The sequence below is a fragment of the Malaclemys terrapin genome, chromosome 10 (genome assembly GCF_027887155.1).
Source record: "Malaclemys terrapin pileata isolate rMalTer1 chromosome 10, rMalTer1.hap1, whole genome shotgun sequence".
In the NCBI taxonomy this organism is placed as follows: domain Eukaryota; kingdom Metazoa; phylum Chordata; order Testudines; family Emydidae; genus Malaclemys; species Malaclemys terrapin.
In genome coordinates, this window is record NC_071514.1 from 56468762 (window position 1) to 56487518 (window position 18757).

Consider the following 18757-nt stretch of genomic DNA (forward strand, 5'->3'; position numbering starts at 1 on the left):
CATGCCTCTCCCTCAGGATGTCACAGATCACGTAGCATTCCAGACTAACTTGTATAGAGATGCTGAAAGAGGGACATTGGAGATCTGAATTAATATGATGGAGGGGGACAAAAAAGCAGGAACCCAAGTATGGAGGAATGAAATCCTTAACTTCATTTCATAAGAATTTAGAAAGACAAATGAAAAAAAATCACTTACTTATAATTAAGATAGGTTTGTGGATTTTTGACAATGTAGCGAGCTCTTCGTCCAACAGAATGAGAAGTTTTATCTAAAGATTCTTCAAAGCTGGCATGCATGATATCTCGGACAACCTGCCATGGAACAAACGGTCCTTTCACCTGGATCAAATACAAAAAGAAAGTCAAAGCTCAGCTTACTTTGACCTGCAGGTATGCAAGTTACGGCCGGCACTAGCAACAACCACTAGAAAAAAGGCTGTGATCCTTTCCTGCATGCCCCTCCACACACATTTATAACTGTCAAAGACATTCATCTTTGCTGCTGGGATTTCCCATGTTTGCTCTGTTCCTAAAAGTGAAATCAGATCTGGAAATTTTGAGCACAGCCCCTTCAGCCATTTGTGAGATATGGAAGGGTACAACAGTTTACTTTTCTCCACTTAAAGTACAGGCTAGGACTATAAAATATATCATAAGAGGGGCTAGTAGCACTTCCTATTAAGATCACTCCATACTCCTTTTTATAAGACTCCATTTTCAGTTGCTTATAACTTTGCCACTTTGTTTCAGCTGAAATTTTCAATGCTGGGTATTTGCCTCTGGGGGGAAATTTCAGCCAAAATCATTTAGCTGTTTCTGTGAATGAGTCTAGAGAAAAACAGGTTGTTTTGCCCATGTTAAAGAATTTTGCTCACCTCTTCTTTGAATAGCTCTAGCATGCCCATTCTTTGGAGCAGTGAATTGAAATATGGCAGGGGGTGACAACTGCACCAGAGATATGTCTTTTCCTGTCCTGTAAAAATCCACCCACATTTATCCAAGTTATAAGCCTCTGAAAAATTGCAATTTGCACATGTCCAGTAGACACTTGAGGGATTTTAGCTGCTAAAATCCCCAAAGATCTCATCTGCACTGAGCATGCTCCTGCCCAGAACTGAGAAGGACTTTCTCTGAAATTGGAGCTCTTGAGTGCTGCAAGCTATGCGAAGTCTGGACACCTGAAATGAAAACAAGGAGTGTCTCTCTCCTGTGCTCTCCATGACTGAGCCCAGGCAGAGTTGAAGAGGAAACTGTCTGATTTGAATGCAGAGGGGACAAGAGCCGGACCCATGGAAGGGATGGATGAGTAAACTAGGATAAGGACCCTTTGAGGGGAGGAAAGGGGGGAATTGTATATCAGTACAAACCAAAGCTTTGTTTAATGACAGCTAAAGTTGCTTCAGGACACGTCAAAAGCATGGGAATAAAACTAAGAAAAATCTTCTGCATTCCTTTCTACCTTCACCTCACTTGCAATTCTGTCAGTAACAACCTTCCACTTACATCTGAAACACATTACAATAAGCAATATGTACCTCAAACGACATCCAACTCATGAGCTAACATAAAACCTTGTTAGTGACCTCATACTCTTGTCTCAGATTGGCACATCCGACTGGCACACATCCTATTCACTTGGGAAATTATTCCCCCTTAACACTGAAGATTCATCACTAAGTTGTTTTGTGTTGAAAGTTTTAGCATTGGCCCCAACATCATATACCTCAAAAGGACAATAATTTCATACTTCATCCTGCTTTTCAAAAGAGATCCAAAAAAAGGTAAGAGTGCAGAATATTTTATTTTAGGGTGCTTTTTGGTACAGGCATAGCTAAGCTCAGATTTCCCCCTTCCACGTACCCTAGAAAATTCAAACTGCTTTACAATCTACAATCAGCATTTCAAATTAATCCTAAAATTCAAATCACACAATACTTTGGAAACCTTTGTCACCTCCATGAACATAAAAGTTTGGAGCAGGCCTAATTGTGGTGTTGCTTCCACTCCCTCATAATACAGAGGGATACGGCAATGCCAATGGCATACTAGTACTATTGCACACACATTCAGTAGAGAAGTAATAAGAAGTGAGTACCTTTGTGTTTAGCACATTACTGGCAATTCGACATAGCATGAGCAGGCTGTCTTCTTGCACAGTCCAGGTGACACGTAGGCGCGTCATTCTCAGCAGGGCGCTCTGGTCAGCCTCATCATGGTAGCGCAGCTTTTTATTTTTTTCTACAGACTCCTCTAAACACAAACCCAAAGAGAGACAATTATACTAACAGTGTTTCTAGCAAGGCCTTTATTCTTATTGATTTGCTTTGCTAATAGCTAGAGGCTCATTGTGCTAAGTACGGTATAAACATCGTCCCGGTGCTGAACAGTTTAAACAGGCAAGACAGACAAAAGGTGGGAAAATGAAAGCACTAGCCTTATTTTATAGGAAGAGAATTGAGGCACAGAGGGACTAAGTGACTTAGTCTGCGCAGTGTTTCTGCCTGCTCCCAAAACATGACTTCTATTATTTATTTGAGGTAGTGCTCACCACGTGCAAGGTGCTCAGGAAAGTGTCCCCTTCCCAGAAACTCAAACTGAGAATCTGATTGAACATCTAATTGTAAATAATTTGTCTGACAAAGTTAACAATTTCAGTGATGAAGGGCCTCATGGCATCCATCTCTAGATTATGATTAATTCTTGGCGCTGCCACTGACCTACTCTGTGACCTTGGACAAGTCTCTTGACCAGTCCATGCCTCTGTTTTCCCATCCTTGATGATAAACTCTTTGGGACAGAAATTGTCTTTTACTATGTGTGTGTAGAATGCCTAGCAGAATGGGACCCTGATCTCAGTTGGGATCTGTGTTACCATTAAAAAATAACATTAATAAGGGGGCGGGGGGTGAGTGAAGGATGACAAAAGGGAGGAAGGTTGAGGGGTTTTAGACAATGAGACTGAGATTAGCATTGCTGGGGTGAAGAAGAGCTCCTATTTCACAGTGCCAGTGTTTTGGAAAAATACTGGCAAGATGTAGAGTAGAGGTGAAAGAGGACAAGGGAGAAGTAGTCAGCAGGATTAGAAAGGAAGAGCAAATCAATTTAATGTTGTGAGTCAGCACAGTATGGTGGCCTTTTCCAAAGGGGCTCAACAAAGCACCAACAGTGATGGGAACAACTATGGCTGGGAATCCAAGGGATGGACAGTGGTCTCATTAGCATAGGACACAGGAAAGCTGAAAGTAGAGACCACGGAGCTAATAAGGGGAGGAATGTCAGGTGGAAAGGTGGGGGCTGAATGCAGCAGTGAAGCCAGAACATGAGATATTGAAAAAGGAAGTGATGGTTGGAGAAGCAGAATTCAGAGATGGAGACATCAGCAAGAGAGGTTATTAAAGACCAAAAGTGCAAGAAAGTAATGAGACAGAGTGGAAGAGACACCCCAAAGCTATCAAAGTAGGATGTTGAGAGGTAATGAAGTCAGACTGATCAGCACTAGGAAATTAAAATTGTTCCTGAGAAGGGTAGGAGATAGAGAGCCAGGCAGCAATCAGCAAGAGGAGATGGGGGCTAAGTTCTCTTTTAGCTGCCTGGCTACGCAGTAGGCTATCAAGGGCCACACAGGCACGCAGCCATAGGGCCTGGACTAGAGAGGTGCCTCTCCCTGGCCCCGAGATGCTGCAGTGAGAAAGGGCTGGGGGGAGTTCTCTCTCACTGCTGCAGCCCCAGGGCAGCCTGCACCCTGAACCCCTCATCTCCAACCCCATCCCACAGCCCACACCCCCAGTCAGAGCCCTCGCCCCCACGCACTCCAAGCCTCTGCCCCAGCCCTGAGCCCCCTTCCACACTCCAAACCCCTTAGCCCCACCCCCACCACACATCACCTCCATATTGGTGCACATAACAAAATTCATTCCGCACATGGATGTAAAAAATTAGAGGGAACATTGGCTGGGGGCAAGAGGGGCTTTAGATAACAGCCACTCAAATGGAAAGGGAGAGAAGAGCTGGATAGAGTGGTTTTCAGAGAGGAGCCCAGTGTCACCAGCACAACCTTCAGGATAAGAAGGAGAGCACACAGATTTAGAGGGAGATATGTGGTGTATCAAGGCAAGTTTATAAACAAGAATTAAGATTCCAGGGAGTAGGAGGGAAAGGAAGAAGAGGAGGAAGGAGCGCTGAGGGAAAGGAGGCAGCAAAGAAAGAGGTTGGAAGGTTTGTGAGAATGAAAAAGTGGAGGCAGGAGAGGAGACACTGAGACAACAGGGGTGAGAAAGTAAAGTCCATGAAAGTCAGTGGAAGGAGTATTGGTGATGCCCACAACGTGGAGAGGAGGGAGGTGGAGAGTGACAGGAAGAGTGAAGGCCAGAAGCCAGGAAACGATTTCTACAGAAAGCAAACTGACTGCCCTGTGGCTCTCCATGGGAGAGAGCTCCGAGCTGGGACACACCAAGGGTGACTGCAAAGCTGTGGTGCAACTACAGCAGTGGCCAATGGGGCCCAGACTGGGATCTGTGATTCTGCAGCTAGTATGAACAGTGATGCAAATCTGTAAGTGCATGCAGCTAAAGGACAGTGATCCAGGATGCTGCTATGCTTCCCCAAAGCCAGCACATGGCCCTATGGCACTGATAGCTTTCTGTTCGCCAGGAGGGCAACCCAAGGAAGAGGCCAATGAAAGCTTTTGGTTACACAAAACTCAGTCACCACAGCTCCTCTGAAGTGATGCCCAGCCTGCAGACTGCTCAAAACAAAGCTTCTCTTCCTGACAAACATGCTACTTATTTACCTCTCTTTTTCTTCTTTGTCTTCTTCCCAGTGTCTTTCTTAAGCCTCTTACGTTTCTGGCTTTTTCCACCCCTCACTCTCTTGGTTCTATTCTGCGTTGCTTCTTTATCAATCTCAATACATTCTTCCTTCTGCACAGGGGACTTTGCGCCTTCCCTTGCATCTCCCAAAATGTTTATTTTATTACCTACGTAGAAGTACATTTACACCAGTGGAATTTTATAGCAAAATATACAATGCAATGTTAAGCAATCAAAAGTCAAAATACAAAGCTATATGAGAATATACCACCCAAACTTTGCCCCCTTCTGTATATACATTATCAGTGTAGTCATATAATCATGTATTATTTCTCAAAGACAACACAACAATAGGATTTTCCCCATGTTTAGATATCCGTATCCCTAAGGAAACATATGATCATGTAGCTGAAGACTGCAATGTGTTGCACACGTTAAATACAAGAGGGCAGTTAAAATTTTACATTCAACCTTAGGTTTAACATTTCCTTACTGTGGTGCTTTACTAGGCAATCTTAATATTACTGTAGCTCTATTGCATTTAATTTCTTCCAACTTATTGGGAATTAAAATCAAACCAAATTTGAAGAAAATAGTTTGGTAGTTTCAAAGTTACTAACTTTTGAAGTCAGCAAGTGAACCACCTTATCTCAATTTAGTGTTAAATAAAAAAAGATTCCACTTGACAATTTTAAAAAGTTAACAATAAAAACACCCACGCTGCACAGATTCTCTTCAAACATGGCTTGCAGTTTATATATTTCAATGAGCTCTACAAAACAAGACAAGTATGAAGAAAACTTGAAACTTGGCAGGTTTTAAAGTTTTGAATATTTAAATTCATCAGGACCATCATTTTCATCAAAATTCATCATTTTTAAAAGCTTCCTAATTGCATTTTGCCATTAGTCTATAGACGGACTAAAGATTCAACTGTTCATATGTAAAAAGCAACAGAGGGTACTGTGGCACCTTTAAGACTAACAGAAGTATTGGGAGCATAAGCTTTCATGGGTAAGACTTGCATCTGAAGAAGTGAGGTTTTTACCCACGAAAGCTTATGCTCCCAATACTTCTGTTAGTCTTAAAGGTGCCACAGGACCCTCTGTTGCTTTTTACAGATTCAGACTAACACGGCTACCCCTCTCATACCTGTTCATATGTAGTAAGTCATTTTCAAAAATTCCTAACTTTGGTTAAAAACAAAAAATCAATATTCTTTAAACTAAGCAGAGGGACCTCAATAAGGAAAAAATTTCAGCCAAAAAAGACTGATGTTTAGAAAAGTATGAAAATGTGAAAACTGTTTTATGTTCTACATCACAGTGGGAAGTATAAGACGCCTGATACAATTATGGCTACAGTAGAAAGATCTGAAACAGCATCTGGCTTGTCAGTCATGTACAATGTGTGTGTGTCTGGCCTTTCTGCAAGCTGTGCTTCTGAAACTCTCCAGGATGAAGTACAAATGACCAAATACGGTCACACACATCCAGAAATAGGAAAGAAAGTTAAACTATTTCACTGTTCCAGTAATGATCTAGAATGTCTCATATTATGGGAGAAGTGAGAAGAACTGATATAATCACTGTGGGTTTAAGAAAGAGGATCATAGTTCTAATGCAATTACAAATGTTATATGCACCATTATGTTACCTCCAGTACTGAGTGGAAGGGGGTGTTTTGTTAAGAAAGTCTGGAGTCTCACTGTAAGTCCATTTTCAGGAACGGCACTTTCCTAAAACCAACAAAACATCCACCGAGATAAGATGTAAGCACCAAGGAGTACACACTCTAATATTAATACATCCAAGAAATTTCTGAGAGAAGAATGTGTTGTGGACAGTTTTCAGAAAGATTTTTAATATACGCAGTAGAAAGACTGCTGGCATGAGTCAAGGTTGATCTAGTAATATACTCACTACTAAATATATGGATAGTTTAAAAACATTTCTTAAGTTGCACTAAAGCCACCACCATTGTTGGAAGTTCTGAACTTCATACTAATTCCTTCAAGTAAAAATGTGTGGAGGAAAAGTAGAGAGGAAATAAGAATTTAAGGAATGTATGATGGGGGTGGCTCCAAGGCTGTACCATAGTTAAGACTGAGCTGCAATTTCTCTATAAAAAATTGCTTTGTCAAAGTGCTTTAAACTCCATATGAATTTCTAAGAAGCAGGAAATATACACAAAACAAACATTAGAAAACCAGGAAATGCAGATTTCAGGTAATGCTTCCCCCACCACACTCCACCCAACCATATCTCTAACCCCATGGAAATAGCAATAAAGTAGAACTTTAGCCATTCCCAACAAGATCTGCCATTTTCTGTGTGGCCACTACAACTCCAATCTGTACTGTTATTTGCATGCTTCCATGGACCCTCTGTGCTGCACCATTAATACTGACAGTATATGTGGTGGGCTGACAGACACCACTTAGAAAAGAGTCTCAGCAAGGGATCAGAGGCTTTCAAACACTTTACACTCCTCCTCCCCTCTCCCTGAATACTGTTCTTTTCTTCCCTAACCTCCACATCTTAAAAGAGCTGTACAATACTGAGAACTCCCCCAGGGACTCCTGAGGGCTGCACTCGCTGGGGACAGAGTTAAGGTCAGATGGGGGAATGGCATGGGAGGCATTATCCTGTACTGACAGATTTTCTAATGTTTGTTATGTGCATTTCATGCTTTTTGGAGGTTTCAGTGTTCAGCTACCAAATTCCACATTATGGAAGTGTACAAAGCACTACTCAGCAACCTTTTACCCTCATATTAATTATATGGTTGGGTAGTGAATTCTCCTTTGGCTGAATGTGACGGTAAAGCAAATGTCAGTAAAGCACATGTACTGAAGGGAACTATAATTCAGATAAAAGGCAACAGAGTGTTGTGGCACCTTTAGGACTAACAGCTGTACTGGAGCATAAGTTTCGTGGGTGAATACCCACTTCGTCAGATGCATGCGTCTGACAAAGTGGGTATTCACCCACGAAACTTATGCTCCAATACAGCTGTTAGTCTTAAAGGCGCCACAACACACTCTGTTGCTTTTTACAGATCCAGACTAACACGGCTACCCCTCTGATATATAACTCAGATAGCATTTCACCATGGAGACAAATTTTCCATCCACTGAACATCAAAATTCACCATGGTAATTATTCATTTGCCATCCGTTACCTTTCATGTTTTTATTAAGATGCCTTGATAAGGAAAAACCTTACAAGGATATGTGTCCTTGGGAATGCACACAACTAGAGTAGCAAACATTTCTATTAATATTTCAACAACTCTTAAAAATACTAGAAATTAAAAGTTTAAATAAAGTCAAGCCATTGCTATATAATAAATCCACTTAAAAACCCCTTACCTTCCTAGTTTTATTAATGATATAGCTGGTCCAGATCCAATTGCGTTTTAAATGTCCATAAAAGCTGGAATCCAGACCCCCAGCTCCCATCCCATCCCCAGGAATACATCCATCATCCACCACCTCTCGACTTCCTCTAAGGAAAAGAAACAAAATACATAGTAACAGACTTGTAAGAATAGCTGACAAGACACTTGCTAGACGACTTTGTGTACATCACAAAAGTAAAATAACCAACAGCTAATGAGTTGGTGCAAAACTGCAGGAAAAGGCACACACTCTATTGCTCACACCAAAAAGTTGGCAACAATGTCAGCTTTTCTATTCAACTTAGGTACTCAGGATCCAGTGAAGTGACTTTTCAATTTTAGAGAAAAGAATTGAATATTAGAAATTGCAACCAAAGAGACTGCAAAACTGTTAACTTAGATGAAACTGCAGGACCAAATTCTGCTCTCACTAACACCTGTGCCACCAAACTGGAGACAAAGTTTGCCAAGCTGAAACTGAGGTTAGAATTCAGCTAACAGAATTTTTAATTGAGATAGCACAAAGGCCTACAAGAACACAGCTTTATCTGTTAAATGGAGGTGGCAGTGGCTCACACTTGATTACCTTCTGAGTTTGGGGCTCATGGACTTGGTCCATAGTCAAGGTGATGAGATGCATGGAAATAAAGATATCAGTCATTAGAACTGAGATTTGAACTCACAGGCTCCTGGCTGGCAGTGCAAGGAACTTTCGTTTAGATTACAGAAGAATTTGATGGGCCTCACTCTGAGTCAAGGGTGATGGAGGTTCCCTCAGAGGGTGTGCAGGAGACGGAACTTTTTGGGGGCCCATCTATGCCAATGGAATGAACTCCCACAGGAATTAAAGACCTCACCACTGTCTGCTCCAAGTGAAAGATGTAGTTCTTCATCCTGCTTTCTCTAACACAGAGCAGTGTCTGCATTAAAACAAACACAACACCCTACCAAAAAATCAAAACACTACACTAAACACACAGTTCCTAGAGTATAAAACCAGAAAGGACCACTCTACTCTAACCTCCTGCACAATACAAGTCAGGGAAGTTCTCTGGCCTAATTCCTGTTTGAACTATAACATATCTTTCAGAAATCTAATCTTGATTCAAATATTGCCAGTGATGGAGAATACACTTGGTCAATTGTTCCAATAGTTAATCTCCCTCACTGTTAAAAGTTTATACTTTATTTTCAGTCTGAATTAGTCTAACTTCAACTTTCAGCCACTCAATCTTGTTATACCTTTGTCAGCTAGGGTGAAGAGTCCATTATCAAATATTTGTTCCCTATGTAGGTACTTATCAACTGTAATCAAGTCAACTCTTAACCTTCTCTTTCTTAAGCTAAATAGATTGAGTTCCATGAGTCTATTATTATAAGACATGATTTCTCATCCTTTAATTTTATTCTCATGTCTCTTCTCTGAACTGTCTCCAATTTATCAACATCCTTCCTGAATTGTGGACTCCAGAACAGGACACAGTATTCCAGTTGTTGATGCCCCAGTGCCAAATATAGAGATTATTTTATCTTTTTGGTCCTACTCAAGATCCATATTTATGCATCCAAGGATTGCATTAGCCCTTTTGTCCAGAGTGTCATACTGGGAGCTCATATTTTGCTGATTATCCACCACGATAGCCATATCTTTTCAGAGTCACTACATCCCAGGATAGAGTCCCTCATCCTGTAAGTATGGCCTGCACTCTTTTTTCTGAGATGTATACTTTTTCATTTAACTATATTAAAATGCATATTGTTTGCTTGCGCACGGATTACCAAGTGATCCAAATTGCTCTGTATCAGTTTTACCTTCTTTATCATTTACCATCCCCCTTTCCCTCCCACACATTTTTTGCATCCTCTGCAAATTTTATCAGTGATTAGTGTGCATTTTCTTTCAGGTCATTGATAAAAATGGTAAACAGCATAGGGCCAAGAGCCAATCCCTGTGGGACCCCACTAGAAATATACCACCACGATGATCCCTCCTTTACAATTACATTCTGAGACCTATCAGTTAGCCAGCTTTTAATCCATTTAATGTGTGCCATGTTAATTTTATATCTTTCTTGTTTTTTAATCAAAATGTAATGTGGTACCGAGTCAAATGCCTTGCAGAAGTCTAAGGGAGAGGATGAGAGAGAGAGAGGACAGATGTTTGTCACACTGCCTAATACACTATGGGGAGGCACTCAGATATGATGTTGAGGAAGGCAGTATGTGACAGTACAGCATAGCAATATTGTCACTCCTAAATACACAGTATTTATCTTGGCAAGTTTTTCATTTATGAAGAAAAAGTTACAAATCATGAGATAAAAACTACTTCTCACACAACTGATACTTATTAATGAGCTCATGTGAAGCTACACATGGAGCAAGGCACAGAGCCCAGAAAGTTTCAGATTTATTGCAAGAAGGTCTTAAAACAAAAGATAAGACAATCCAGTTCAAATGTCGAAAAGTGGTCATTTTAGAACTCATGATTCTCTTTATATCACTCCATTTTTCATCTACCCACTATGAAAAATTCAAATATTAGACAAGATAATTTTATGAATTTTTTGTTGAAGGTTTAAAATTCCTGTTAAGCTTCAGCCTTAACTATGCTGTCACAACCGACTCCAGCATAATTACAAGTCATAACTAGGCAGAGATAATTTTTTAATAGGCTATCAGACAGTATTGTGATGGGGACTACTTAAGGAGCTAGATAGAGCAAATGAAAAATTCAGCCTGGCAACATGGTTCACTGGAATCAGGTTCCCCAAATGCAGTACAAAAGTACTGCTACTAACTTAAAAAGCATAGGGAGGGATTTACAAAAACACCTGAAAAGCATAAATTCCATTGACCTTCATGTCACTTAGGTACTTTTGTAAAACCCAACCATAGTATTCAACTTTTTGGAAACACTGACTGATCAATAACAGACTCTGGGGTTACTTTATTACAGCAGAACAGAAGGCTAACCTTTCACCTGTATATATATATATATATTTTTTAAAGAGCATATTGCATGATGTGTGACTTCCATTAATGCTGATGGATGTTCTACGTATATATCACAATGCAGCATGTGTGCAGTTACTGACATTACTGGATACATAACAATGGGCTCATACTAATCAAAGGACAGAATTATGAAAATGTCTCCATGCAGTTTTTGAAAGTCTAGTCATGGTGAAGCAAAGCATTACACAGGATTATATAAAGGGTGGACACAGAGAATCTTCAAATATTAGCACTGCCAGAGTGGTGCTTCTTAATCATAATCCAAAAGTCTTCAACAACACTCCTTGCTGTTGGATACAGGAGGAAATTTGAGCCCAGTTTTCTCACTTGGTAACACATAGCTCTGGTCACTTAACCACCACCCTGGTCTTTAAACTAGTCTATTAACTGCAAACACAGAACTGATCAACTATCTGCCCTATTAGTTAGATGGACTCCAGAACGGAAAGACATACCAGATTAAGTATTATGATGCTAACTCAAACACTATTATGTGTTATGTAGTAGTAACACTACTATTGAGTTATGATGCTAACTCAAACACTCTTAATACTCTTAAAATGAACTGTTCTGTTCTTAATAACCCATCTATTCAGTGACACAGAAAGCTGGAAAGAGACATACGAGGTGTATTTCTCCATTGCACACTTTCGTTCAAGATTGTGTTTATCCACTGCTGACTCCTGTTCCATCTGCACATCCAATGTGTTGCTGGTCTCCTCACCCTGAAGATTACTTCTTTTTGCACGAGGATGGCGGACAACTCCTAAACACACAAATGTACTTCAGTTACTATCAGTATGAAGAATTATGTTCCAGTCTCTTCCCCAGCCTGCTTCTGGCTACTTGCTGCCACCATGGCAAATAGTTGGGCAAATGAGTGGGGTAGATGTTTCACTGAAATAGAAATGCTAAGAGAGTCAGGAACACCCTGGACCACTTTCCTTAGGGATCAAACATGCTGCTTTCATAACATAGTCGCTTGTGAGGCTCATGGCCTGGACCTTAAATTCCGACACAAAATTCTACTTAGCACAGGAGAATGGTGATGGTACCCATCAGGGTGTAGGCTGCACACTGATGCTCTGGGCACAGACCCCAGAGGTTAGAGTAGCTCCTTGGAAAACAGACCTGTAATAGTCCTCAAGAGACAGCCAGTTTAGGATTGCTTGAACTCAATGTGAAGCAGCCATGCTATCTCCCTATCCAATATGCCCCCTACACTGGGGTGGGGTTGGAGGAATAGTGCAGGATGGACCTGTACCAGTTGAGAGCTCCCCCACATTGTGGGAAATTCTGAGCTGGCCAGATCCATTTGGGTTTTGGCCCTTTGTGCTGACAGAACAGCAGGATGGGCCTTGAATGCAGGAGAGCACCTGGCCCATAGGCTCAGTATAAGCTGAAGCCTAATACAGTTTTGCTGTCTTCCCTCAAGGCTCAAAGCAGACAATTTGTTAAAAACCCTAAAACTTTCTAAAGCATTATGTTGGTGGCACAGTACACAAATCCCCATATTACAGGGAGCCAGATGTAGATTATATCTATGACAGCCTGGTAAACAAATACTACTGCACAATGCCTGAGAGCAGCAGCACAATTATAGCACTGCCACAATGGACATCGGCTCAATTAAACAAAGTTGTCTAAAGCCTTCTGAAAAAAACTACTTCAGTATAAAAGGGAGGATTAAACTGCAAGTGGATCATTCTGCTTGGCTGCTTTCAAGTTTCAGAAACAAAAAAAAGTTGCTTTTGGTTTTAGAAGCTTTTGCTCTTTAACCAATTATTGCTATTGCACTACTCTACCTTTATTTAAAAAAAACAAAACAAAAAGACACTCCCCCGTTGCGAAAATACTGTAACCACGTATAACTGTAATACTTATTACTTCGATGAACCTGTGCTTATGGGCTATGTCAGAGTATCTAATGGAAGGTTTAGCAACATAGTTCTCAGAAAAAAAAACTCTCTGCTTATGCTAGTCAGGGAAATCCTGATAAAATCATGTTGGCAACAAGTATTTTTTTAGCATGCTTGGCAAGGACCGAAGTAGGCCCTGTAAGGTGGTGGCGGGGTGAATAATTTGCCTTGTAACTCTGCTCTGAAGGTATTATCCTGCATGAGTCTCATTCTTGGATCTCAGCTCCATAGCATGAGACTGAAACACCAAGTCCTAAAGTTTTCTGGTCTCCAAGGGCAGCAGCCCTGTACTGTTGATTGTGCTCCATGCTGCACCTTAACCCCTGCCCTTACTTGGAGATTTCCAGTCAGTTTCACATTACCCACACCCCAAATAGTGCCAATCACAAAAATCAATCAAGAAGGTTAATATTTCAAAATCTTAGACAATAAGCTGCAGAACAAACAACAGCCAGATACTTGCTCATAGGGGTTTAGAGACAGTAAGTTAAAGGTGACAAGACCAAATCTGTCTTACTTCATGGCAGAGTGCCAGGGAAGGTGTGAGAAGCATAGGATATAAAGGATGAAGGTGGAAATGACAGAGAATGCTGGATCATACCATACCTAATGGAGTATTAAGGCAGACACACTGCAAATCAAACCAAAAGTTTTCTACGTCCTGCATAGTGTTCAAAACATACAAACGTCTCTCAAATGGGCGACTGCTTTGAGCCAGGTTATAGTGAGGATCACAGATAGTAGTATCAACAATCACTGCATTTCTCTTCGTATAGATGAATACCTGTGAAACACACAAGGTTTCACACTGGTAAGTAAAATCGCTGAAATGGCTATTTTAGCAGGACACACAACTCCATCTATTCCAAGTGGCCCATACTGGCAATAACCACTTTGCACACTGCTGTCATCTTGCCCAATGATGGCACTTTCTGTGATTAGGGAACATATTCTGGGTTCTACAGAGACAATCTATCATCACCCAATGGCTAGGAACAGGAATAAAATTCCAGAGATTATCAACTGTGTTGAGGTAGAATATATCACTTGCTCAAGTCAGAATTTTACTAAAGTAAGCTATTTATGCCTGGAATTCCCCTGTTCCTTACTGGTTGGTTCTACCCTGATTAAATAGTCCACTGTGTATACAAGAACTATTGTCTTTAATTCAGTAATGAATGATTGTATAAGTGTGTTTAATCCCAAAGGGACACCTTTCACAGTTATGTTTTCAAAAAGCCACATCTCCCAATGCAGGATTTACATGGCACCCCAGTTCCCAGTAATGGAGGCAAACACGGTAAGCCCCAGACAGGGTGCTGGCATTCTGAAGACTTCCAGATAATCACTGCACAAAGTTTGTAAGAATTTGGCTCAACGTCTGTGGAGTCTCGTTCCAGAATAATGGTCAGAAATTATCCATACGACTTCCAATATTTCACTAAAAATTGCACGGTTGCATCTTAGCCCAGAGCCAAATATTTAAGCTCATTGCAAATTTAAAATCTCTTATTTTATCATCATCATCGGAACAAAGAGTAGAGTAATATTCAAGTTTAAAATAAATTACCTGATCTTTATCTTGGAATTTCTCAGTTGGGCCAAACTGTAGTAGCCCCATGTAACATAACCTCTGCAGGTTTTCCACCACTGAAAAGATGTATCTCCTGCAACGTAGTTGGACGTGTTACATTTTGTATTCATGATAAATTCAACATATGTGATACATGTCACTAATTTACACTAAACTGTAAAAACAGGCACGAGCAATAACATCTTTAAACAGACATATTAAGTAGTCATATAACAACTCAAAGGATGCTTCTTAGTGTAGGAAGCAAAATAGTTTCACCAAATCTAAAAAAATGGTTACTTAGTGCATCAATGAAAACCAAACTTGTATTTTTAAGAAGTAAAATCTGCCAAATGTTTGAGTTTAACTGAATAGTAAATAGGGGTGAGGGCTCCAGTTGGTCAGCAGATAATTTCATTATAGTTTGAAAGAGAAGATACCTGGCTGTTGTATCTGGACTGATAGAAGTGCATGTACACTGTATTATAGGAGGACCTGGCAATGATCCCCAAGTAAGGCTGCCTAACACTATTAGACCCTGTTTTCAGTTCCTTATAATTTTGGCAAACTAAACATTCAGGCTGAAATATTTCATGCCAGATGTCTCCTTGAGGCTTAATTTTTTGGAAAGTTTCAACAAAAACTGGCTCTTTCCAAGAACAAGGTTAGGGTAAAATACACTGTTTAGACCAGGTTTAAAAAAAAATCTTACAACTGTTTCACTGATACACTCTAGTGTCTCCAAATGTTGAAGCACGAACTTGAAATTTGTCAGAAGGGGCTGCTGGGATCAGAAAGGTGCTTTCTGGTGTTTCCATGAAGATCCATCCAAATTTGGCAAGTTATAAGCTTCTGAAAAAAATCACTTTGCATATGCATGGAAAAGATTTGTTTGAGGCTGGCAGTTAAAAATCTCTGAAGATTTCATCTGCTTTGAGCCTGCTCTTACTCAGGGCTGCAGGAGCCAAGAAGTACATTCCCTGCAATTGCTCCTCCACGCTCATGGGGACTGCTATAGTAATGGGGACTGCTATGGTGCCAAGCACTAGAATAGAGAGCAGGAAGAGCGTCTGTGCTGTTCTCTCAATACTTCCCATGCTGGTGCCCAGGAGGCATGGAGGAGAAAGAGGAAGCTGCCTCCTGGAATGTAGAGGGTGACAAGCAGGGGGACAGGCTGGGTGTGATACGAGCAGATAGGCTGGTTTGGAGCAGAGATGGGGAAAAGAGTAGTAACCATTAGAAGTTAATCTCAAGAATTTAGAACAGAACCCAAATTCCTACGTCTCAGCATTCCTTCGCTGTATAGCAAACTATGACACCCACTGGCAAAGTCTGTCTCCTCTGTCTCATCGTCCTCTGCTGGCTGGTTCACAGAGGATAACAGCCTCCCAGTGCTACCACCAATACATTAGTTCAAATGGAAGTCTGTGCTGTGTAGCTAAAAGTTCCAATCCTGCTGACTCACGTGGTGGGTTGATACAGTCCCACATGATGAAATTTCTGTTCTCTCAAATTGCTTTTTATTAAAATTTAGGAACTTACATTAAAAACATTACAGTTGTAAAATCAAGAACCCAAAATTTAGGAAATTCCAGATTTAAAGTTGCCTGTGCCACTCTGTTCGCTGACACAGCATGGTGGATGAATTAATTGACAAATCAGGATGTTCTCCTTTGGGAAGAGAGAAGACAGTGCCATAAGGTGAACTGTCCAGGCCAGAGTGCTAGCCAGTTGGCACTGCTCTTTAACTGACCACATGCCCTGAACCAACTGATATTCTGAATGAGCCCAGAACCAATTAGATCAGCACCTGTCGCAATGCTCCCCCTGTCTCCCTAGAGACCTGACTGATGTGAAAAATTTGTTCGTTCTCTGATGACATGGACAAACTTCCCAGATCCCAGTCACTTTACCCGTCTGTTTTTCATCTTTTAGAGCATAAAGTTCTTCTGGGCAAAGAGTTTGCCCAGTGTAGTCTTTGGGAGAACAATCAACAGCCCCACTTCCTCTCCACAGCCACTTAGTGTGACACATCCCACCATCACAGGTACTTGCCTCTTATAAAGAAGCTGCTGTCGGACTGACCTCGGAAGACATCTGATCAGTGTGTGTTTTTTTAGAGGATTGTTTAAAAAATCCTCAAGACCATCCACCTAAAAATAATTATTTTACGATAAGATTATCAAAATGTGAAAACTGACTGAAATTTTATCAGAACACTTACTAGAGATTAACTAGTCTTCAAAGTATCACTCTCAAGTGTGACAACTGCCTTCAGAATTTGTTTTTTTAATAACAAATATCAGGACCAAGAAGGATGTTCAGAGAAGAACCATGAGAATGATTAAAGGATTAAAAACCATACCATATAGTGATAGATTAAGGGAGCTCAATCTATTTAATTTGAGAAAGAGAAGGTTAAGTGGTGACTTGCTTACAGTCTATAAGTACCTACACGAGAAACAAATATTTATAGTGGGCTCTTCAATCTAGCCAGAAAAGGTACAACAAGATCCAGTAGCTGGTTGGAAGTTGAAACTAGATAAATTCAGACTCAAAATTAGGCGTACATTTTTAACAGTGAGAGCAATTAGCCATGGAACAATTTACCCATGGTGGAGGTAGCTTTTTCATCACTGACAATTTTTAAATAGAGATTGGATGTTTTTGTAAAAGATCTGCTCTAGGAATTAGTCTGGGGAAGCTCTCTGGAATGTGTTATACAGAAGGTCAGGCTAGATCAGGGGTCAGCAACCTTCAGCATGCGGCCCATCAGGGTAATCCGCTGGCGAGCCGCGAGACATTTTGTTTACGTTGACCGTCCACACGCACGGCCCCCGCAGCTCCCAGTGGCCATGGTTCGCCATTCCTGGCCAATGGGAGCTGCAAAAAGCCAGGAACGGCGAACCGTGGCCACTGGGAGCTGCCGACCCCAGAGCTAGATAATCACAATGATTCCTTTTGGTCTTGGAATCTATGAATTTCCAGTACATACAAAGTAGCTAATCATTAGTCATGTTAATTCATTTTACCAGGCAAAAGCTGTGTTCTGTGAAGTCTTCAATAAGTCACATGCAAATTATTGTCCTATGAATCAATAGCACTAGAGTGCTGCTCATCTTGGATTGATTATTTTCTTCCAGAATCAAACTGGCAAAAACTGAAGTTAAATTTCTATGGACTACCAGCTGAAATTGATTATATAGTCTTAAGAGCAGATAATACAGACTAAGCATGTCTGCTTCTTTGTAAAGTACTGTTAAACAACACTGGACATTACATCATACAGAATATAAATTGCAAAATGAAAGCACAGTACCTTGTGGCTAACTTGCACTATCTGGATAAAGATGGAGAGAGGTAGGCAAAGAAGAATGTCACTAACAAGAGCCCAGCCATACCCAAATTCCCTGTGTACTGGGAGAGGAGGGACGTAGCGCATCCACGAAATATCATCCACATACACTAGAGAAAGGATGCTGGTTTAGAGTCACAGATGGAACAAAATTATTAGTCCTATCTGGGGACCAGTTAAGTATTAGAAATCTGAAACCAGGTCTACGTTTGTAAACAAACATAGGAACTGCAATACAGATTCAAAGCAGCAGTCCACCTTGACTAGCATCCTGTTTCTGCCAGTGTCCAGTACCAGAAGCTTCAGAGGGAGGTGCACTAATCCCTGCCATGGACAATTATGGAATAACCTGCGCATAGGAGAATCTTCTTCCTATACTAAGGCAGTGAGTTGTTGGCTTAATCCAGTCAAAAGCCTTAGGTCCAAACCACCTCCTTTTTTTAGTTCGCAAAAGTACATGTTCTCCATTTCCAATATGTGCCCCACATTTTAATCATGGCTACAGCATCCACAGCTGAAGTCTGAAATTCTAAACTATGGCAGTACCAATCCTTTAATGAGGGCCAGTGCCTTAAGTAAGCTTTGAGGAGGTGGTGTTACAAGCAATTGTAACAACATTTCAGCGCATGCTCAGTGAGTAACTGGCATTAAAAGTGGTGAGGATTCCCCCCCTCGTCCAC

At 40.9% G+C, this 18757-nt stretch overlaps 1 protein-coding gene across 2 annotated transcripts in view; it reads right to left on the bottom strand.

Moving 5' to 3' along the window:
- The window catches only part of GTF3C1 (general transcription factor IIIC subunit 1), an 81346-nt gene that overhangs the window by 23898 nt on the left and 38691 nt on the right, over positions 1-18757 (bottom strand). For both annotated transcript variants that reach the window (XM_054042472.1, XM_054042471.1), the window contains exons 16-25: positions 18042-18187; positions 16778-16875; positions 14720-14816; positions 13756-13933; positions 11855-11996; positions 8184-8319; positions 6467-6548; positions 4792-4977; positions 2098-2252; positions 199-341 (exon numbers count right to left, since the gene is read on the bottom strand). In XM_054042472.1, coding sequence (XP_053898447.1) covers positions 199-341; positions 2098-2252; positions 4792-4977; positions 6467-6548; positions 8184-8319; positions 11855-11996; positions 13756-13933; positions 14720-14816; positions 16778-16875; positions 18042-18187 — 1363 coding nt within the window. The remainder of the gene's footprint in view (positions 1-198; positions 342-2097; positions 2253-4791; positions 4978-6466; positions 6549-8183; positions 8320-11854; positions 11997-13755; positions 13934-14719; positions 14817-16777; positions 16876-18041; positions 18188-18757) is intronic.